Genomic DNA, 23,649 nt, shown 5'->3' with positions numbered 1-23,649 from the left:
ACCACCTTCAAAGCCTAAAAGAATTCTGGACTCCCCAGGGGGCCCAGTCAACAGGCCTCTTTCCTACCAGCAACACCTGGAGGCTCCCAAGTCTCATAAAACCACAGATTTCACGTCAACTTACTTCTCACATGCCCTTTGCCGCCTTTCGTGCTGGCCGTTTCTTCATCAAACTTGGGATTGTTGAGCAAATTGTGTACTCCAAGAACAGCTGAAAGCAAAGATAATCAGTGAATAAACCTTAAGTTTGAGAAAGCGTGTTAAGACGTCCACATTGTTAATTTGCCCCTCGAAGAACAATTCTTCATAACATAAAGATAAGTCTCTAGACCCTCTTGCCTTGCAAAGCACATGACACATGTATAGTATGAAATAAGCTTATTTAAAAAAAAAAAAGAAACCCTCCTCCCAAGACCACTGGCAATCTTCACATGTCTTTCTACATCTATACGTGTAGAATCATGTAGGATCTGAGGGACAATGGTCTCGTCATAGCTCCACACTGAAAATCTGCATAGATGTCCTAGTTAAGTAGATTCATCCCTTATGTTTCCTCATCTGTAAAATGTGAACGTAGGACTGAGTCTAAGGATAGTTTAAGATCTAACATAATACATACTATGGCATGTAGTTTTTCCAGAGACAAAGAGCAGAAAGATCACGGGCCTTTTCCAATGTAAGTCTCCCCATCTCTCCCATCTCTCAGTACCAAAAAGAGTGGTTCTTTTCCCATCTAGAACATCCCAGGGTGGGAAATAAGAGATGTCAACAATAAAAAGTCAGATAAGCAGGCTGAGATTTTTGAGTCTCTTGTACTACATGGAACTTACACCAGGGGGCAGTACAGTATGCAGGGGACAGCACTCGGGTGACAACACTGAGCACGCTCTAAATGCAACTGCCCAGCTTTCCCTTGGCTAAGGAAATTCCAGGTGAGAAATTACAGGTGGCTGCCTGGGGAAGGATCCCAGAAGAGTCGGCCAACAGGTGGCAGAGGCGCACCTGAGCTCCTCACGCGCTGTAATCTATACCTTAGAAGGAGGGGGGCAGCCCGTACAGCTGAGAAAGGGCAAATGCTCAGAACCAGAACCAGTGAGTCTAGGGGTTGAGAGTGGCAGTCAGGAGCAGTCAGCCAGAGCTTAAATCCAAGCTCTGTCACGTACTATCTGTATGACTTGAGAAGTTGTTAAATGCCTCTGAGCCTCAGTTTCCTCATCTGTAAAATAGGGATAATAATTACACTTTACCTATTACAAAGGTTAAATGACTTCCTATGTGTTAGACGCAGGTGCCTCAACTCCTGCAGTGACTTCTGAGAGGGTTTCAAATATGTGAGCTTAATATTGACCACTGATATCATCATAGAAGGAATGAAAATGTAGCTGAGATGGCTGGCATGCTATTAGAATAAGGCATAGCTGGTTCTCCTGGGAGGAAGGAGATTATTATTACTTACGTATTCCAATGGAATAACAATGTGAGAATTCTTGCCAAAGCTGTGGACTGTTTCTCAAAGCACCTCTATCCTGGGAGGACCTAATGACCCTAATAATCCAAATTTCCATCCAATGAGTACACAAATATGCTGGTACATGCATGGAATCTTTTTTGAAGGAAATGTAAGAAATGGGAGGGGACTTAGGAACGAGGGTGAGAGACTTTTCATTACATATTCTTTTGTACTATTTGGGGTTTTTTTTCTATCTGTACGTATAACCAATTCACATAATTATTATAATTACTGTATTGTTGCTATTGTTAAGAAAACTAAAAAAAATCAGCAGATTGGGCTGAATATGGATTTACTTTACTGGGGAAATGTAACAGTAAATTGGTCCTGCTCCATGGTTAGGCTAACAGAATCAAAATTGAACAGTGACTGTGGGGAAGAACAAGAAATTTTGTGATGGAAACGGAAATTCTGTGATGATAAAATGCCAAATGTGGGTCTTCCCTGGTGGCGCAGTGGTTGAGAGTCCGCCTGCCGATGCAGGGGACACGGGTTTGTGCCCCGGTCCGGGAAGATCCCACATGGCACAGAGCGGCTGGGCCCATGAGCCATGGCCGCGGAGCCTGTGCATCGAGACTGTGCTCCGCAACGGGAGAGGCCACAGCAGTGAGAAGCCCGCGTACCGGGGGGAAAAAAAAAAAAAAGGCAAATGTGAAGCTCTTTAGAAAGCAGAAGCGCTGTAATTTTATTAAGTTCTGAATACTCCTTCATATTTATTCTCTTTGATTTCTCACAGTAACTCTTGGATTTTGTAGGACAAGTACTACTGGGAGTACTTTATAGCTGAAATATGATTTTACATTTTACAACTGAGATACAGCAAAATGTTTGCTCAGAGAGGATTAAGTCACCTGCATCCAGCCTTATAGCTGCCTAATGGCTGAAGTCAACCTGGTATCACAGTAACAATCAATAGTTACACAGGAGCTCAAAGGCTGCTGCGAGGGGGGTCAGTGCCTGTCTGGAGGTCACAGAGCCAGACCGGAAAGTTTCCCAGAGCTGAGGACTAACCTGCAAGATCGTAGAGTTCAGTGTCGGAGGCGCTGGCCAAAGCTTCTTCCAGTTCTGGGTCAAGGGTCACTTTTTCTTCTTTATGAGTTTCTATGGGCTTTTCTTTGGGGATAAAGACTCTCCCTTTAAATCAAAAGAAAAACAAAAACCATTGTGTGCTGCTGCCTTGTTGTAGGGTAAGTGAACTAACCAGAGAATGTGCAGCTCTGGCCATTAAGAGCTGAAGCATTAGACCATTGCACATCTAACTGGGATTCCTTAATTTCTGGGATGATGCCAATATCAATAATCCACTGTTAGAGAAAGGAAGGTCAGAGGAGGAATCCTGCATTTGGCAACACAGAGATCTGAGGCGGCAGAGAGGGAAACAGGGGCTTCTACCTCCCTATCATGGGCAGCATTGCCCTTAGACCTGGGCAAGAGGGGCCCTGCCATGAGCCCTCTGCTGTAGAGGGGCCCAACTCTGGTCTCTTCTGGATGCACACCCGTCCTCACTGCCTGCATCCCACTGAGGGAGGAGTCACGGGGACAAAGGGACATTCCCATCCAGAATACAGGCCACCTGCTAGACTATACCCCAGGCACCCGGGGCCCTGCAATTCCCTGCCAAAGAGCCCTGAACCTGCTTCCAGGGCCTGCATGAGTCCCTTCCCCATGTCCATCCTCCTGAAGGCAGGTCACACTGCTGGGGTGCGTACCCACGGGCCAACAGGATGCTGTCTGTGAGTGAGTATGGATGAAGCTTGGATATGTAGGCGGGTGTGTCAGCCATGGTGCTTGAGGCCTTGGCAGTGCAGAATGGACCCATATCCCTATGTGGAACTCTTGGAAGTCCAAGAATATTGGCCTAGGTAGGAGGACAGCACATATTTTAACAGTTTGTTAGCTTTCAAATATTTATAAAAATGGCACATGGACTTCTATTTGCATTCTTGCCTTGGATCCTGCATATGGGGGGCAGATGCATCCAAACAGCCCCAGGGGCTCCTGAGACAAACTGGTGATCCCCCTCCTAGAGTTTTCCTCCTACCAACTGAGATTGTAGGCAACCAGCATGCTATATCTAGGGTACCTGACTAGTGTGGTGACCTGGAAACACAGTCACCTTTCTAGAGCACATCAAAGTCAGCCTGACTTAAAAGGAAAAATCAGGGTTGTCATATTTAGAGATGTGGAGTTCTGAGCAACAACACGCCATGCTACCCAAATATGCATTCTCTGCCACCACCTCCCACTTCATCCTGTCAGTCTGATTGCATTTATTTTGCCCCCTACTCACTTCTGAATATGCTGAAATCTATAGCACCACCACAGCTGCCCCCCACCCTGCCCCACCCAAACCTCTGGACTGATGATCACAGTTCTGGGAGGATGGCACATGACCTTCTAACTTCCAGCCAGGCCAACACAGCCACATCCCATGTGTGCAGTGGCTCCTCAGGGTAAACCCAGGCCACTACAGAGCCACCATAGGATACCCCAGCCCTACTCACACTCTTTTCCAATTCCTCCCAGCTTTGACTCTTGGTTTCCCTCTTTGTTGGAGCTGCTCTTACCTCTTGGCATGATCTTTGAAATTGGCCTCTTCCATTTTGATCATTGGAGGTCCCTAAAGACTCACCCCTCTATTGCTTTTCCTCTTTGTCACCTTAGAACAGACAGCTGGCTCCAGCTTCAGACAATCAGAACCCAAGCTCTTGCCAGGTCTCCTGGGCTAGCCTGGCCATCCCCACCCTCATGGGAAAGGAAAGGGTCATAACCCAAGTCAAATACTCCCTCATGAACACTCTCCAGGAGACTCCCCTGGTTACAGGGCTACATTCTTCCTGCTGGTTTACCAGATCTTCAAATGGTTGGATACATAAACAGGGGCCAGGCAGAACTGGGCACCCCAAAAAGGCACCACTGCTGTGGTCAGTCTGGGGTATCCTGACCACAGGGTCTCTATCACTGACCATCATATAAGCTGCCACATTTCCCAGAAAGAAGGGAAATAGACTGGGAAACAAAACAGGAAAATAGCCAGAGAATAGAAACGGAAAAAAAATCAAATCAATCAATCAGTCAATAACATCTCAGACACTGAGGCTCCTCCCAGACTTTTGCGTAGTGTCTGCAGCCCGAAGCATTTTCTTTCTGGTGCCAAGATCTTGGATCCAGAGTCAAAACAGGGTTTCTGAGTTCCTAACTCCTGGTACCATTTAGGATTACTCTGAACACTAGGTGCGCAGGTGGCCCAGCTACCAGTATTCAGGATAAATGCTACTGCATATCCATTCCTGGGGTCCAACAGAACGAGAAGCTCTAAATGAATAATGTAGCCTAGCAACCTGAAGGCCCAGGGCACCTGGCATTCAGAACTGAGGCTGGGCAGTCCCTCTCCCGAAACCCTCACCACAGCCCCTGCATCACCGCTGTTCTGCCAGGGGCCCTGCACACGCCTCGCTCTGATCTGCTCTTTCTGGAAAACACACTCTCTGCTCATTGAGCTCAATCATGTTGCTTCTCAGCCTTCTCCTAAGCTCCCTGGTGCAGCTGTACACCCCTTCTGTACCCCCATTTATTACTCTGACTGCTCCTGTACTCCTAACCCCCTAAGAACCATCTGTAGATTAACCCGGATCAGGAGGTAATTTACCATAGCTGTTCCTCAGACCGCTGCTCTGAGAACAGAAGACAGCAGCTTCCCTCTTATTCTTCTTTCACTACCCTAACACTGGATGTTAACTGGGATTTTATTGAAGGTTTGACATTATAATTAATTTTTTCCTTCACAATTAAATTAGTCTAACAATAACCATGCTGCCATAGAAACAGCTCCGTACTTCTACAGCAATCCTCGGTTATTTGCCCAGTTTGTCAGTGCCCAACTTTACCTTCTTAATAAAATGACATTATGAGTGGTGCACAAGCCATTGGATGTGCATGATTCAGAGCAGCTGGGAGGCTGCATAGAGAAGGCAGCAGCCAGGCAGCGAGTGCTTCTGCTCCCCATGGCCACGGCACAGAAGCTCAGAGATGGCATTTATTCCAATCCACGTTTATCTAGTGTCTCCCCTGTGTCAGTTTCTGTGCCATGATGCAAGAGAGACACAGCCCCACTGTTAATCTCAATCTCCTATGGAAAACACACAAATCCTAAAGTGAGTAAACAAAAGGATGAACACTGTCACAGTGCTAAGAAAGCAATAAATGGGGTCTGTTTTAGACACAGAGGTCAGGGAAAGCTGGAGGCGCTGACATTTAAGCCGGAGCTTTTAGGAGGTGAAAAACAGGGATGCGGGTCAGAGGGAAGAAGACCCTGAGATGGGAGAAGAACTTGACAAGTTTGGGGAACGAAGTGAGGACAGTGGGGCCCAGGCTTAGTGAGGGTAGGAGAGATGCAGTCAGAGAGGTGGGCAAGGTGAGCTCTGCCAGGACTGTGAGGACCACGGCAATGATTTGGGACTTTAAGCAGGGAACTGACATGATCTGATTTGTGTTTTAAAAAGACCGTAGTTACTATGAAGTTATCAGTGATTCCAGTCGTATCTTTGGGCCCAAGTCACTGCTTATAGCTGAGGAACCTGGACAGGTGATTGGTGTCCACTTTTCCTTCAAAGAGGAGCTCAGGGTCAGGAGCTAGGGAGGAGGATTTTCCTTGTCTTAGTTCAGAGCTCACCCACTGTGTGGAGACACATCCCCTTACTCCTCAGGCCTTTCCAGATCTATCAGAGTGTTTCTTGCTGGACCACATGCTCCTTAAGGGTAGGGCAGGGTCTCATTCCCTGTGTTCCAAGCACATGGCACAGGGCTCTGCACCCAGGAGGTGGCTGGTACATGCTGGATGAACAGATGATTGACCGCACTGGTCTCTAATGGTAGCAACTGGAATAGAGGCAGCGCCTCGACCTGCAGTAGACTCCTGAAGCTAGGAAAGCCCCAGGCTAAGAGGAATGCGCCAATGCCATGAGACCCTCTTTTAAGCTTGACGCTACTTTACACTTCCAAAACTGATTCTTGGGGCTTAAGATTTTTTTTACAAAACTAATGTGAGTACCATTACACTCTAAGTATTCAGTTAATTAGCCTACATATTCCTTTGTTCTTTCCCCCTTACTCAAGCAGATTATTTTTATAAATTATGGTTACCTGCATGTATTTCAGAAGCAAGATTCATACCTTTCTAATGACAATTTTCTTTCTTTTGAACTGGTAGCTTTTTTGTTGTTGTTGTTATTCAGATCTTTAATTTCTCTGCACAACAGTCTGTGTTTTTTTTAAATTTTATTGAAGTATAGTTGATTTAAGATATTATATTAGTTTCAGGTATACAACATAGTGATTCAATATTTTTATAGATTAATTTCATTTAAAGTTATTAAAAAGAATGTTTATATTTCCCTGTGCTGTACAGTAGATCTTGTTGCTTACTTATTTTATACATAGTAGTTTGTGTTTCTTAATCCCATACCTCTGTCTCACCCTTCCTCTCTTCCCTCTCCCCTCTGGTAACCACTAGTTTGTTCTCTATACCTGCAGCCTTCATATTCTGCCATGGTTCTTTTTTTTTTTTTAATTAATAAACTTTATTTTTTGGAGCAGCTTTAGGTTAGCAGAGGAAAGTACAGAGAGTTCCTGTGTCCCCCCCACCCTTCCCTATACTCACAGCCTCCTCTCTATTGACAGCCTGCAGCACAGTGTACATTTGTTACAACTGATGAACCCACACTGACATTATCACCCCAAATCTACAGTTTACATTAGGGCTCATTCTTGGTGGTGTACAGTCTGTGGGTCTGGACAAGTGTACACAGACATGTATCCACCAGCCACGCTTCTTTTTAATACTGAATCCAGTTCGTGGTCTTATTTCCCCCTTTCAGGCCAGTTCTGTTACTTGACCTTCCATGACAAAACCTTAGGAGTACCTACATTCCCAGATGCTGCCTGTGGTCTTACCTTTCTTTTCTCCAGTGAAGGGCACAAAGTCTTCCCTGTCTTTCTGTTCTAAAGCCTCCTTCTCCAGGTACATGAGGAGGTGCTCGCGGTCAAATGGGCCGGTGGCTGCTTTCTGTGTCTGGTCTTTCTGTCGAAATCCAGCTGGCAGCAGTGCGCTCTGACAAGACAGAGGCGTGAGCAGGAAGCAGGGTGTGTGCCTGACTGATACCTGTTACCCCCCCCTACCCCTGCTGTGTATGGAGAGATGTGGGTGTGAGCTGAGGGCTAGGGCTCTGGCATATCTTTGAGGCCCCACCTGCTCTAACATTCTGTGCTGAGACGGGGGCTCCTGGTGAGCTCAGGCAGAACACACATGGCTGGAGCAGCCTGTCTCCTGCAGCGGCCTTCTAGAACGTGGTAGCAAAGGCCAGCCTCCCTTCACGACCTTTTTCTTCGTAGATCCCTCTTAGGTTTGGCCAGGTCTGCACCCAAAGTGCTCCCAGGCAGGTGTGTGGACGAGCCAATGCGACCACACTCTGTTATTTCTAACCTCTCCTGGGAAACATCCAAGCTGGTAAGTGAGTATTATGGTAGATGTTGATACCTGCTTGATTAAATATAGAGGTATCTTTCTTAAGTTTAAAAAATTTAAAAAAGGATACTAATATTTTTTTAAAGTAAAAACAATATCCAAATTATCTGGCATAATGGAATATCATATAAATATTTTAGTGACATTTTTATTTATAGTAAAATCACTATTTTAGATGCCTCCTATTCTACATTTGAGATAATATTAGCAGGGCTGAGGAAAGTGCTTGCTAAACAGTCACTATAACAAGCTAATTACCTTTTCAAGAGCTCATAAAAATATGAGAAGCTCCATTTAAATTTACTTGATATTATGGTTACATTTATTTATTTTATTTTATTTTATTATTTTTTTTAATACTGAAAAAAAAATTGGTTTTGGCCATACCATGTGGTATGTGGGATCTTAGTTCCCCGACCAGGGATCGAACCCGCACCCCCTGCACTGGGAGCATGGCGTCTTAACCACTGGACCGTCAGGGAACTCCCTGGTTACATTTACTCTAATCTATCCATTGTTGCGGGATCATCAAAGATTTCAAGTTGTTTATACATGTTAAAGAAACAAGATATAAAAAAGATCTGCTTTTGTGGTTAAAGATCTGGTTTAAATACCATCTCTGACATTTACCAGTATAGGATCTTACGTAAATTACTTCTCCTGGTGTGTCTCCTCATTTATGAAATGGGGATAATACAATTTATCTCAAGCGCTTCTGGGCCCAGCAGAGTATATGAATCATAGAAGAAACTCAGTCATATTTGTTTCCTCTCCCTCTTCCTTTCTTTTTCCCTAAGTCAGTCTAGTCCTTCTTCAGCCAATGGAAAATATTTTCCCCCACTTACATTAAACTGGTTTTTGAGAAATACAATTGCTGTATCATAGATGTGGCAACTGAGGTTCTCCATGGGTTTATAAAAGTAATGACCCACAGCCAATCAGGGAAGAACACATAATTTGCATTTAGAGATCAGGAATTCCTACACTATTGTTTAAGGACCACACCACACCATTTATCCCATCCTATCACTAACCACCTGCTTCAGTTCCAGGTCACTAACCTCGGGATCTAGGTCATCAAGAACATTTTCCAACTGTTTCAGTTCGTCTTCTGAGAGTTTGCCAAGAAGCTCATCTTCATCAATGTTCTTGTATTTCTCCAGGTCTTTCTGAAAGGGGAGTGCCATGGTTTCCTATATGCCTTTCTCATGGGCCATGAACATTTAACTGCACCAGCTTCCTGAGACTTCAGAATACTGCTGAGAAGAAAGAAACACTGTTATCTCCTTTGGGTAAACAGGACTTATTAGCAGGAGACAGGCCTATGCTATGTGCCAGTGGGGTCTCTCCCCTGACGAGTAACTCAACAAAGTAAGTAATAGCACCTTCATTTGCAGAGCAGCCTGACTGCTTATAAAGTATTTTCATATATGTTCATATATATCTCACTTATTTAGATCTTTACAATGACCTGGAAAGGAAGCCTGGACAGATATCGATATCCCATTTTACAGATGAAGATTCTCAGGTCGAAGGGGCTGAGCGCCTTGCTGGAGGGGCTGGAGCTGGGATGTGCCAGGCCCTTGAGTCCCTGTGTAGTGAGTGCCTTCCCACCAGAGGACTCTGCCTCCTGTTTTCTACAGAGAACAATGAAGAACAATGCACTAATTGTAAGGCAGTGTAAGGAGAAGACTTGTGTCTTTTCAGAGGGAGAGTGATGTGAAGAATACAAAATGGGGTTCATTCAGGAAAGAGTTTGGACGTCCATGTGAGAAAGCATCGTCCAGAAACTCCCCTGCAATTAAGCTAAGTAAGAGTCTAAAATCCTGGTACTCTCTCCACTTTTCTCCCCTCTTTTCTTCTTTCTTCATCTCCTATTCTCTTTCTAGTCCCATTTCCTTTTTGTGTCTTAAGCCATCTTCCCTAATTCTTTATACACCTAGTCCATTCTTTTTTTCAACCTCCTCTTTTTATATGACCTCCCTCCTAAACTTCCACTCAAAACAGAATTTTTCCTCAATCCCTTCTTTCTGGCAGAGGATTTTACAGATTTTCCCTCAAAAGATAATACTGCATTCAGGAAATAGCAATGTGCTTAACTGATTGTGTTTCTCCTTTGGCCGTATTAATATCAAACAGATCTTTCAAGGCAATGAATACTTGCTGTCAACCTACTATTTGCCAGGTATGGTTCTAAAAAACAGGAATACACAGATAAAACAAGATATGACCCTTTCCCCAAGGAGAACACAACTCAGTGAGACATACATATATAGGGATAATACCACTGGATAAGTGTGTGGACTAAGAATGCCGCCTGCCACATCAGCAAAGGATGCAACCCTCAAACACTACAGCCACCCTCAGGGGACTCAGGATGGGAAAGAACAGAATACTGGCCCTAGACAGTTAACGTGTATATCACAGGAATGACTTCAGTGAGTCCAGACTTTTGCATCTTCCCCTTGTTGACTTAAAAAAAAATACATGCACAACGTGAGAGTTGCGAGTTAAATTTTATTTGGGGCAAGATGAGGACTGCAGCCCGGGAGAGAGCGTTTCAGATAACTCTGAGAAACTGCTCCAAGGAGGAGAGGGGAGGAGCTAGGATATGTAGGAGTTTTGCAACAAAGAGCAGGTAATTGGGAACGTCAAAAGATTATTGTTAAGTAAAGAAAACCGGACATCTCAAGTTAAGGAATTTAGTGCTTTTCTGTGTACGGGAAGATGCAAGAGTCTGGGCCCACTGAAATCATTCCCTTGATATGGACCTCAGCTATCTGGGGCCTGTGTTTTCACATCCTGAGTTTCCTCAGGGCTCACTGCAGGGAGTGGCTGCAGTCTGCTGGCTGCTAGATGGCAGGTATTCTTTTCAGCCCCGAGTTCCCTCAGGGCTCACCAGCTCACGTTGGAGGACTGCAATCATTGGTGACTGTGACATCCTCTGTTTATTGATATGGCAGGAAATATTCCATTTATAAATATTCCATTTATCACCCTACACAGAAAAGTGCTGAATTCATTAACTTGAGATGTTTGGTTTTAACTAATAGTAATTTTTTGACGTTCGGACTCCCTGGGTTTTGTAGCAAAAACCCCCATACATCCTGGCTCCTGTCTACACAGCTATCTGAGAAACTGCCTCCTGGGCTTGAGTCCTCAGAAAGTCCACTGAAGAAAACATAATTCTCAACTTTTAGGTTGTGCTTTTTTTTTTTTTTTTCAGTTGACAAGTGTTATAACAGAAGTCATGTACACAGTAGGTTTAAAACACACGAGGAAATAATCCTTGGATGGGGATAGGGGTTTTGAGTTGACACTGAAAGAAGTTGTGTTTGAGCCTTGAAGGAAGAGGTCCTAAGGTGGATGTGGGCAGGGAAGGCTCCTTCCAGGAAAATGGAACAGCATAAACAAAGGCACAAAGATAGAAAGTACATGATGCTTGGTGAATGGCTGGTGTGGCTAGAGGGGAGGAGGGGGAAGAGGAGAGGAAACAACTAAAGATGAGGGAGGAAGGGACAACTGTGAAGGGCCTTCCCTATACGTCTTGCCAAAGAACCTGGGCTTTATTCTGTTGGAAATGGGGAGTCACCACAAATGTTTAAAGTAGAGGAATTGATCTGAGAAGACCTGTTTTCAGTAAGGTAATTCAAACGGTAAGAATGAAAAACAGGTTGTCATGGAAAGAGACTGGTTGTAGGCGGGGCCACTTAAGAGCTATTGGAATGTTGTTCCTCTGTCCTTACTTCAACTGCTCACCACGTTCCAGTTTGTGGTTTTTTATTTTGGTGTCTTTTCCATATACAATGTAACTCTCTTTCCCTTCCATCAACCCACCTTCTTTTAAGTTTTAATTGTAATATTCCAGTAAAAAAATAAAGCCAAACCAAAACAAACAAACAAAAATCCTCTCCCACTAAAGTCAAAGAAACCAACTGGGTCGTATACACTTTGTTCTGGTCCCAACTACCACTAATTTATTGTGTGAGTCTAAGAATGTTGCCTGCCATATCAGCAAAGGATGCCCTCAGCCACTTATAGCCATCCCCAACAGTGTACCCTGAGGGGACTCAGGATGAGAAAGAACAGGATACTGGCCCTAGATAGTTAAGGTGTATATCTGCCAGGCTCTTAGCCTGAACTGACTGAATTACCCTATCCAACAGATTCTAAGATGCACAGTTTTCCACACCTAACACTCAGAAATTGTGTGTCCTGCAACTGATGGTCCTACAATTACTACCGACCCAGCAGCGGTCAAGATGTCATACTTGTCATTGCCTATGTATGCATAAATAACAAAAGCACCAGCTTCAAAACTAGCAAAAGGGGTGTCAGGAGTTTGGAAAATATCTCAGGGACTTTTTAAAATAGTGGAATACTCTTTTAAAACCTAACATAATTTACAGAGTAGGTTTAAGAGCCAACATCAAAGGCTTTTAGTTCTTTTACAGAATTTTTTTTTAAATTACCACTCTTGATGGCACAGAGGAGATACTGTGTGGAAAAGACCAGACACTGATGAATATGAGTCATTCAAAAAGCTGGAGTCTGAACATGAAGAAGCTTTAAGAATATTAACCAGGGGCTTCCGTGGTGGTGCAGTGGTTAAGAATCCGTCTGCCAATGCAGGGAACACGGGTTCGAGCCCTGGTCTGGGAAGATCCCACATGCTGCAGAGCAACTAAACCCGTGCGCCACAACTACTGAAGCCCGCACGCCTACAGCCCGTGCTCCGCAACAAGAGAAGCCACTGAAATGAGAAGCCCATGCACCACAACGAAGAGTAGCCCCTGCTGGCCACAAGTAGAGAAAGCCCGTGCACAGCAACGAAGACCCAACGTAGCCAAAAATTAATTAATTAGTTTTTTTAAACAAAGAATATTAACCCATTCATTTCCATTTTCCATCTTATGTATGCACAGAGGTGATATATTATTTTTTAAAATGTAGTCATAGCAGCTTTATCTGTAATAGCCCAAACCATAAATAACCTGAATGATCATTAGTAGGTGAGTGGATAAACAAATTGTGGTATATCCACATAATGGAATCTACTCAGAAATAAAAGGTAATGAACTATTGATACACACAGTAACATGGATGAACCTCAAAACAATTATACTGAATGAAAGAAGCCAGATCAAAAAGAATGTACACGGCATGATTCCATTTGTCTAAAATTCTAGAAAATGCAAACTGCTCTATATGACAGCAAGCAAATCAGTAGTTGCTTAGGGATGGGAGAGAGGTAGGGAGGGCAAGAGGCTTACGAAGGGGCATGAGGAAATTTTGGGGGTTTGATTGTGGCGATAGCTTCACAGGTGCATGCATATGTCAAAATTCATCAAATTGCATCGGTTTAAATATGTGCAATTTGTTGAATGTCAGTTCAAAAAATCTGTGTAAATCTAAAACAGCTCTTCAATAAAGTAAAAAAATTATATTTTTAAGAAGGGTCACTTTTTTTTTTTTTCTTTTTGGCCACACCATGCGGCTTGCAGGATCTTAGTTCCCTGACCAGGGACTGAACCTGGGCCCTGGCAGTGAAAGTGCCAAGTCCTAACCACTGGACCGCCAGGGAATTCCCAAGAAGGGTCACATTTTAATTGGCAGCATTCTTCTTCTCAGTGGTATGTAAAATACTGGTGCATTTTACAATTGATGGTATCTTAGAGTTGATAAGATTCTATTTGCAGTTCTATTCCAGGATTCTACAACTATGCCCCAACTTCTTATCTTCCCCTGAAACAGACTTGCTCTCCTGGTTTTCTAGATCATACTATTAATCTACCAGTCAGTCACTGCCAAAACTCAGACCACTTGAGTTTCTTTTCCTTCTTTCCCTGTCTCGTTGGTTAACACCTCCTGTGGATTCTTATTGCACAATACTTTTCACACCATCCCTTCCTGTCACTCTTGCTTTAGATCTTTGTTCTTTCAGACCTGGAGTACTCTCATTGCATCTTGAAAGGATTCTATTCTTCCCTCTAAGCCACCCGGAGCACCATGGTTAGATCATCTTTCTTCACACTGCTAACAAGCCACTTCCCTGATTAAGGACTTACAATGGCTCCCTCTTGTCTACACAATGAAATTCAGACAGTCTACCATCCCAAACTCCTATTATTTGGCTTTGATCTGCACTTTCTATTTTCTGTCTTCATTACTTTCCTAGGGAGCCCTCCAATCCAGCCAAAATTGTTTATTCACTCTCTGTGGTCAGCAGAATAATGGCCCCCTAAAGATGTCCATATGCTAATCCCCAGAACCTGGGAATATGTTACTTTACATGGCAAAAGGGACTGGGTGTGATTAAATCAAGGATCTTAAACTAGGAGACTATCCTGGATTATCTGGGTGGGTGCAATGTAATCACAGGGATCTTAAAAGATGGAAGAGGGGGCTTCCCTGGTGGCGCCGTGGTTGAGAGTCCGCCTGCTGATGCAGGGGACACGGGTTCGTGCCCCGGTCCGGGAAGATCCCACGTGCCGCGGAGCGGCTGGGCCCGTGAGCCATGGCCGCTGAGCCTGCGCGTCCGGAGCCTGTGCTCCGCAACAGGAGAGGCCACAACAGTGAGAGGCCCACGTACCGCAAAAAAAAGATAGAAGAGGAAGGCAGAAGAATCAGAGAATGAGATGTGATGACCAAAGCACAGGGACAGAGTGATGCAATTGCTGGCTTTGAAGATGAAGGAAGCGGCCGAGAGCCAAGAAATGTGTGCATCCTTTAGAAGCTGGAAAAGGCCTGGAAATGAATTCTCCCCAGAGCCTTCAGAAAAGAATGCAGCCCTGCTGACGCCCTGATTTTAGCCCAAAGAAACCTGCTTTGGACTTCCAACCTCCAAAATCGTGCGATCATAAATTTGTGTTGTTTTAGGCCCCTGCATTTCTGACAGCAGCAACAGGAAACGAATATCCCCTTATTCATAGACTTCCAGTTTCCAAGATGATTGTTCTGGACACCTCGTTTGCCCTCCCAATTCACTTCCCACCCTACTCTGTACCCTAGGAAGATGTTGTATTTACACGGCATCAAGGCTCCCTTGCTCTCTGGCTTCTGTTTGGCCAACAGGAGGCACTAGCAGGAAAACGGAGGGCAGGCGGAGAGGGAGGTTGGTCCAGAAGGCCACACTGCCTACCAGGAAGCCCCCTCTACAACAGCTGTCCCTATGCCCTTGCTGACTTCAGGCCTGGGGGTGGTGAAGGGTTCTTATGTGGCTAGTGCCAGATTTCTGCCTTGTTGGATTCCTCAAACCCTCCCTACAACTTTGTAAATAGCCTCTTTATTAAAATTCCCTCAAATTATTCAGTTTGAGTGTGTCCTCTGTTTCTTGTTGGGACCTTGGCTGATATAGTAATATTACTTGGAACGCCCTTCTCTACTCTCATGGTCAGTCCATGTGCTCTGCCTTTGAGACCTGGCTCAGATCCCAGCTCTGCAGGACCACAGAACGTCAGGGCTGAGTGAGGCCTTAACAATCATCCAGTCCAGCAACACAGATGGTTTTTCTCCTGCTTCTCCGATCACTCCTTGGTCTCTTTTGGCAATTCTTCTTCCTCTACCTTAAATACTGGCATGTTACAAGATCCTGCCTTAGCATTTCTTTTCTTAAACTGTACACTTTCCCTGGGGAAACTCATCCCCTCCAAAGTTTTATTTATAATCCATAACCTGAAGACCCCCAAATCCATATCTTTGATCTAGACTTTGTTCCTTGAGGGTCACGTCCATATATTTCCACTGCCGAACCAACATCTCTACTTCGCTGAATCAGCCATCTCAAATGTCAGAAGTATACACATCATCTTTCCTTCCAAATAGCTTCTCCTCTGGAATTTCCAATTTTAGGAATTTGGCCAAGAAACCAGGGAGCCATCCTTGACATCTCCTCTTCCTTGTCTTCTCCCCGCCCACCAATAACCAAATCTGGTCCACACCTAAACATGTTGAGAATCCGCCTACGTCACTTGCCTGCACTTCCACATCCAGCCTTAGTCCATCTGCATCCATTCTCCATACAAATGGCCAAAGTGATCTTTTTAACCAACTCTGCCCTAGTTACTTAAAATCCTCCAGTGGCTTCCCTTCGCTTGGAGGGTAAGGTTCAAATTCACAGTCTGACCTCTGTCATCCTCATCAGCCTCATCCTGCACTGCACTCCCCATCTCCTCCTGGCTCCAGCCCCCTGGACCACTTCCAACTCCTGGATCATGCCTTATGTTGTTTCCTCTGCTCAGAGCACTCTTACCCCCTCTTTCTCTGGCTGACTGGTAGCCAACTCACCTTCCAGTCTCAATGTAAGCTTCAATTCCTCAGAGAGGCCTTGTGCAGACCCCCAGGCAGGTCTGAGTCACTCTCCACCCCATGGCACACCCCTTATTCAGAGCTCTCCTTGACTTTATTACAATTGCTTGTTTTATCTCTGTCTTCCTTGCTAAGCTCTGTGAGGGTGGAGACTGTATCAGTTTTAGTCATTGTTATAATCCTGGCTCTCAGCACAGGTCTTGACCCAGAGAAGACATCCAACAAGTATTGTGCAACAAATGTCAAAAGAAGGAAATGAGCTCAGAGAGGTGAAGTGACCCATTGGTCCAGAGATCATTCCACCATATACACAGCCTGCACTCTCTGTCACGGAACTTTCTGAGGCCACCTAAACGCACAGAAGTTGCTCTGTTTCCTAAATCTCGTTGCCTATGTCACCAGTTGAGTGTTCATCCCTCTCTCATTATTTTTTATGTATGCTACATAAATGGTTCTCTCTCCAACTACACCACCAACTCGTAGAGGACAGGGATGACGTCATAATTCTTTATATTCCTGGGCTTCTTGTATATACATTCAACAAATATCTACTGAAAGTCCACCTTTTCCAATGCTGGGACAAAAGCAGTGAACAGAACAGATGATATCTTGTGCCCTAACTGAGCTTACAGTTTGATAGTGAGAGAGACTTTAACTAAGTAGTTACAATAACATGTTAATACTATGTAACAGTACCTGTTAAAACAAATTGCATATGTTGTGCCAGTGCATCAGGGGGGTCTTAAAGCCAGAGGAGAAAAAAAAAACAGTGTATCCTCCGGGAGCACAACTCTGATTTAAAGATTTGGGGGAAAGCTGGTTTTATTTTTAATAACAAATATAGATATATGTGAAAACATTATTCACATAGCTTTTAAAGTCAAATCACAGATTTCTAGCTCAGGGCTAGCCTGCTTTAGCCCCTACCCAGGCCTCCCGGAGTTCATATTTGTCCTCTTCGGAAAGTTTCCAAAGAGTTGCCACAGTCTCACCTCCAGCAGAGTGTGTCCCATGGCAAGCTCTCAACGTGCAACAAGAAACTAATATGCACACTGCAGTGAAGCAAGCGCCAAACAGAGCTTCCAGGAGTCCAGGTAGGTATGTACGTACACCAACCGGTTAGAAAATGGACAAGAGGAGCAAGGACTTGAGCTGAAGGGAGGATGATTTGGGCCCTCTGATAACTCTTCCAGTTGCCAAAGATACGAGCCTGGAGAAAGAAAACAAGCAGTGTGGCTTCCTTCGCTTCTCTTTCTGCTACCTTATTTGTATAACTGTGGTATGAAAGAGGAAAATCAGATACAGCACGAAGTGCCCAGCCTTTGGCCCTCCCTCCCTACACAATTAGAACCAAAGCCAAAACAAGCAGCCCTATTTATTAAATCTGATCCAAACCAAAGACCAATTTTTACAAAAGAGTAAGAAAAAAATACTTGTAAAACCTAGCGAGAAGTTTTTTAAATGGGTAAAACAGTGCCATAAATTGTTTTGGATTACATACGCATCTGGGAAAGCTACAAAGGACTGCACGTGGAAAAGACAGACACCACGTAGCGAGGGGAGGGGGAGTTAATTGGGGAAGGAGGACTCGGGCTTCCCCCGCACTGATGATGATTTAGTCCCAAGAGGGGTAGTCGGTAAGTGAGCAGTTATTATTATTTATATATCTTCAATATTTTATAGTAATCTTTAAGCAATCAGTGAACCAGTTTGCACAAGAGCCAAATCTACATTTTCTAAAACTAGTAAATTAGAAAAAAATCAGCTTATCACTATATCCTCCAACAAAACAGGAATTGATCCTATATATTTAATTCCTTTCTAGCTGCAGGAAAATACAAAGATGTGTACAAAACACATAGCCTGTGTTTTAGAATCTAGCTATTTGAAGATGGCCCATTCAAGTCTGTTTTTTTGTTTCATTTTGTTTTTTGCGGTATGCGGGCCTCTCACCGCTGTGGCCTCTCCCGCTGCAGAGCACAGGCTCCGGACGCGCAGGCCCAGCGGCCATGGCTCACGGGCCCAGCCGCTCCGCGGCATGTGGAATCCTCCCGGACCGGGGCACGAACCCGTGTCCCCTGCATCGTCAGGCGGACCCTCAACCACTGCGCCACCAGGGAAGCCCTGTTTTTTTTTTTTAAATAACCAAATGGCTCCTGCCATATCCTGGGAAGTATCTGCAGGCGATGCAGGACAGAGAATGGGGTGTGATAAGGAGGAATTTCAGGCAAAAAATATGAGAAGGCAATTGGAAGGGGCAAGTTGAATGGGGAATGAGGAACAGATCTTACCAGAATGAAGAGTTTGTCTCTGAGATCATTTGTTCTTAACTTCCCAATCTTACAACGCAAAAGTTGCCATAGCTCAAACTGTGCTTGAAAACTGTCTCCTTTTAAAACAATGTGCCCACCAGTAACCACCCCCTCCAGGTTCAGAAGAGCCTGGAAGACAAAAAGCATGTGCCTTGGAGCCAGCCAGCCCTTGAACTGATGGTTACAGATCCATGTGCGAGTGACAACCTCTCCAAGTCTCTGTCCCTTCCTCTGTAAAACAGGCAAAGAGCAGTACTTATCTCAGAGGGTGGTTCCCTCCGTTAACCTTGTCAGGATCTGTTGAACGTGGAGAGGTAGCACCCTATAGGAGCCCTGGGTCAGCACTGCCAGGTGTAGCAAGCCGCCATGGGTAGGCTGGCCAAAGTATGAGATAGGTTTCCACCTGGGCAGGAAGTTGCCAAGAAGCTTCCTGGCGGGGGCAGAAGGGCTCTAGCATGGAAGTCTCACTGTCTGCCCAGACTGCCACCTGGTTTCTAATTATCTTGGCAGGTCCTATTCCCTGCTGCTGCCCTACCCCTTTGTCTGGCCCTATTCTCTGTTTTCTGAGGAGTTCTTGTTTCTTGACTTCTAACTCCTTGCCTTCCACGTGGGTGTCTGGGTCTTTTTGGTTTTCAACTGCCTATTGGTTCTAGCCATGTCCCCTCATCTTGGTTTCAGGAAGTTATGGGCTTCTCACTTCCTGACTGGCACTATGGGTTCTCTACTTTTTGTCTTTTCTGCCTGCTTATGTGTCTTTGACCCACCTATCTTCTTTCCTTCTCTGGCATCTGTATCCCAGTTAGGTTTTGAGCAAAGCTTTGTTATGACTTACAGGTGCTATGTGCACCTTGACTCATGACTGCTTATCAAGATGATATGCAAAATATTTAACTGGTATGAAATGGGCACTGTCCTATCAGAATGGTTGTCAGCTATAAACGACAGGGATGGCTGACCCTGTATATACTGGCTGAACAGCAGCCCAGCTCCCTAGCCTCAAGACCCCTCCCACTGCTCTGACAAGAGGCCTCCTGGTTCTTTCATTGGGCTGGTGCCTCAGATTGGCTCCTTACTCATGTCCTGGCTCGACATGGCTGGCCTTGCACCTCGTTTCATGAGCTCCTATTACCCACAGTCCTAGAGCTGATCTTCTCATTCCTACTCTACTCAGCCGTCACCAGGGAAATCCAGGAATACTGGTGACACACAGGAAAGAGATGGGGTAGCCTTGATGCCAAAACAGGGGGGCAAAACATAAAAGCATATATATATATATATAAATATCAGGTATAGGAAAAACATCCTTGCAGCAAAAGGTTCTGTATAAAATTAAGTGCTGTATCTTAAGAATTGGTTCTGTTTTCTTGGTCTGGTAATAGGTAATACTTCTCTTCTGCATCTGCCTTTTATGAGCTTGTTTGAGCCACATGGGTGCAGATCTTGAACTCAGAGAGGAAAGGGATAGCACTTTCAGAATGGTTCTTGGGTAGGGCTAGAATTTCTAAGGTTTGGGAATTATTAATACTTTAAGGTTGGAGTTAGGGGATGAGATGTCTTAAGAATAAATGATTCATAGTAGCCAAGACAAACCAAAAAACAGAACTTCCCCTGACCCGACTCACACCTCCAGTAGGATTTAAATCTTAGGAACTTGAAGCCACAGACTTACTGTGAGTCCCCCGCGGATCCACTGCTTTTTTCTGTCACTAACCACGCTGTCCTCTACAATCCTTTCCTTTGTTTACTTATCTATTTTATTGATCACCTCAATTTTTATTTAAAAAGTTCAAATCTACAGAAAACATAAAATAGTACAATAAACACCTGTATACCACTCTCTTTAATTCACCAGCTGTCATCATTTTGCTGCATTCTCGAGCGTCCTCCCCAACTCTTCTAATCCCCCTCCACCCTGAACCCGCTGAAAGTTGCAGACGTCATGACACTGTGCCTCAAATACCCACATCTCAAAAGAAAAAGAGGGCTTCCCTGGTGGCGCAGTGGTTGGGAGTCCGCCTGCCGATGCAGGGGACACGGGTTCGTGCCCTGGTCCGGGAAGATCCCACATGCCGTGGAGTGGCTGGGCCCGTGAGCCATGGCCGCTGAGCCTGCGCGTCCAGAGCCTGTGCTCCGCAACGGGAGAGACCATGGCAGTGAGAGGCCCGAGTACCGCAAAAAAGAAAAAACAAACAAACAAAAGAAAAAGACAGTGTCCTACATGACCACAGGACCACCACTGCACCTAAGAAAATGAAAAGTAATTCCATAATATTACCTAATATGCAGTCTGTATTCAAATCTCTCCAATTGTCCCCAACTCATCGTTTATAGCTATTTTTTATTTATTTTTTCTGATCTAGGATCCAAAGTTCACACAACCTGATTGGTTATCACTTGAATATTTTAATCTACAGTATCCCATTCCCACCATCTTTTTGGCAGGAACACCACACACGTGAAGTTACGACCTTCTTACTGCATCCCAACAAGAGATGCATGATAGGTGTTGGTAAGCTTGATCATTCAGCTAAGGTGATGACTTCCTCATCTCTCCATTTTAAGGACACATTTTCCCTAGGTAATCTGTGCCAAGATACTTCGAAAAAATGTGAAAATCCTGTTCCCCAACAACCTTTTGCTCAAAGGTTTTGTACCCCTGGATGAATCCTTGCCTGAATCAGTTACATTAGGGTTACATACCACTGGTTTCTCTCATTCCTTCTACTGTGTATTTATTATTCAAACAAGGACCCATCAATACCCATCCTCTCTATCCTCAGTGTCTGTACTCTCTGCTTACTTTTTGCTGCGGTTTCCTCCCCTCCTCCTTGCTGACCACATCTGACCACTCTGCCAAGCATGCGGGAGCCATTTGCTTCTCCCTTTACCTACTGATCCCATCACTTCACCTTCAGCAAATTAAAAACAAACACAGAACATCCACAGCCTGTTGCTGTCTACCAATTTATAGTAATTTACAAAAAATAAAAGTTGTAATGTATATTTATTGGGTTAGGCTGCAGAGAGTAGACAGAGGAAACTGGTTTTATTTTTTAAAAAATCAGGTTGCCTAAACCCTGAAAAACCTTTCCTCCTCACTAGGTAAAGCCACTTGGTCTGTCACAATCAGGTTTTTGTAATGGTGTTGAACACCAGCACCCTCATCTCCTCAGTTCCCTGATGAGAGTCTTGGAAGAACAGACGTTTAGAAATCATGTAACCCGAATGCCCCGTTTTACCATGGAGAAAGAGGATAAGAGAGGTGAAGGGACTTGTCCAGGGTCCCTCAGCTCCTTAATGGTAGAGCTGGAAATGGGTTTTATAAATACCTTCTCCGATGTTCTTTTCATTCCCTTCCCAAGGACCTGGTGATTCAGATGTTTAGTAGGCAAGAGGAAGCCCGTAGCATTCACAGCCTCCTTCATTGCTAATTTGCATTTTGCTCGCATCACCTTCCCACCTTTGAATACGTTAAGTAAAAATTCCCTTTAGGAGCCATTATTATTATTATTATTATTATTATTATTATTATTATTATTATTAAAAAGCAATTTTCATTTCTGCAGGTCAACAGGGTAAATTTTGGAAGACTCAAGGGAGCACATGCTACCATTACTTTAACCAGAAAAAAAATGAGTCCCGAGGACCTGCATCAGGCCGCTCTCGGAACGCTGCTTTCTCGGAGGCTGAAACGCCCTGCGGGTGACAGCTCCAGCCGGAGTCTACCCTTCCCCGTCGCCTGCTCTAACGCTGCAGTGACAGGCATTAGGCTCCAAGAGCTTGTCAAACGTTAACAGGAAAGGATAAAATGGGGAACAAAGCCCAGCGTGGAAAAACCCGGCCCCGCAGCTCAGGGAGGACAGAGACCGCGCCCTCACTGCGGCGGCCCAGGGGCTGCAGAGACTGCGGAGCCGCAGTGCAGGGCGTGGGACCCACACCCGCCGGGCGCCTCCGGCCCGCGCCGCCCTCTCCTCCGCGCCGCCCTGAGCCGCCCGTCGAGCCGAGGAGGCCAGAGGCGGCCTCGGCCTCGACCGCCCGGCCGAGCGCCGACGCCGCGGAGCATCCTCCCGAGGGCAGGGAGGGCGCGGCCGCCCCACGCTGCGGGCCGGGGGCTGCGGACGGCGCCTCGCCCGGGCGGGCCCGCACCCACCCACCCCCCGGCGCGCTCACCCGTCAGCACGCCCATCCCGGAGCCGGCGGTGCTGGCAGTCAGTCCGTCTGCCCCGAGGTAGAGGGGCCGGCGAGCAGGGCGGCGCCGTGGCCGGGGCGAGAGCGGCAATCAACAGGCGGCTACCGGCCGGGCGCGGCGCCGGGGCGCGCGGCTGCTGCGGAGCAGGCTGGGAAGCGTAGTTCGAGGCGGCGTGCGGCGGCCGCGCGGAGGCGGGACCCCCTGCCCACTGGCTGTCACCCCGGGCTTCCTCACCCCTCCCCTGAAGGTGTCCTCGCCCGGAATCTGCGTCCCGACCCCGTAACTGCTGTGCAGGCGAGGAGGACCTCAGCCTTGGGACCAAGCTGTGCAGGCTCTTTGGAGAAGCTCGGGGCTACGGATAGGGTGGGTGGCAAAGGCTCTCCAAGCCTGTGAGGAGCTGTTGGGTGAGTGAGCATCTTTAAGTGGAAGCCTTGTTAACACCAGCTCAGAGACAGAACAGGCCTGCCCTAGGTTTTATTGGCTTTACGCCGGCCTAGGGCGGGGCGTGGGGAGGAGTAGTTGGGGTACATGCCTGTGGGTAGGGAGGTGGGGTGTAGCGAGGCCGATCTAAAGGTTGTGGATGAGAACGTTCGAGAGCCCACGCACAGGCAGTGGCGTCACTAGAGGAGAGGCTGGCTAATTTAGACTCTGTGCCTTAGCATCCTTATCTGTATGGTAGGCTTAAAGCTTGAAGACATGTTGTGAGGACTAAACGCATTTTAGTACAACCAACGCACGGGTGCATATGTGAAAGCACCTGTGTCTGGCACTTAGCACATACTCAATAAATGTTCCTTCCTCGGGAGTT

The 23,649-nt window shown here is 45.7% G+C and overlaps 1 protein-coding gene across 2 annotated transcripts in view; it reads right to left on the bottom strand.

Annotated features, from left to right (window-relative positions):
• Window positions 1–22,953, bottom strand: part of TMOD2 (tropomodulin 2) — a 45,606-nt gene extending 22,653 nt beyond the window's left edge. The window contains exons 1-5 of one of the 2 annotated variants that reach the window (XM_081227974.1): window positions 22,823–22,953; window positions 9,095–9,292; window positions 7,463–7,619; window positions 2,522–2,644; window positions 125–211 (exon numbers count right to left, since the gene is read on the bottom strand). In XM_081227974.1, the coding sequence (XP_081084100.1) occupies window positions 125–211; window positions 2,522–2,644; window positions 7,463–7,619; window positions 9,095–9,220 (493 nt within the window). In that variant the 5' untranslated portion in view covers window positions 9,221–9,292; window positions 22,823–22,953. The remainder of the gene's footprint in view (window positions 1–124; window positions 212–2,521; window positions 2,645–7,462; window positions 7,620–9,094; window positions 9,293–22,822) is intronic. The other variant, XM_081227973.1, reaches the window with a different exon arrangement.
• Window positions 22,954–23,649: the final 696 nt, after the last annotated feature.

Source organism: Mesoplodon bidens, assembly GCF_964165515.1.
Source record: "Mesoplodon bidens genome assembly, chromosome: 3".
Taxonomy (NCBI): Eukaryota; Metazoa; Chordata; class Mammalia; order Artiodactyla; family Ziphiidae; genus Mesoplodon; species Mesoplodon bidens.
The sequence above is the reverse complement of the archived record's forward strand: the minus strand, read 5'-3'. Positions and strand labels throughout refer to the sequence as shown.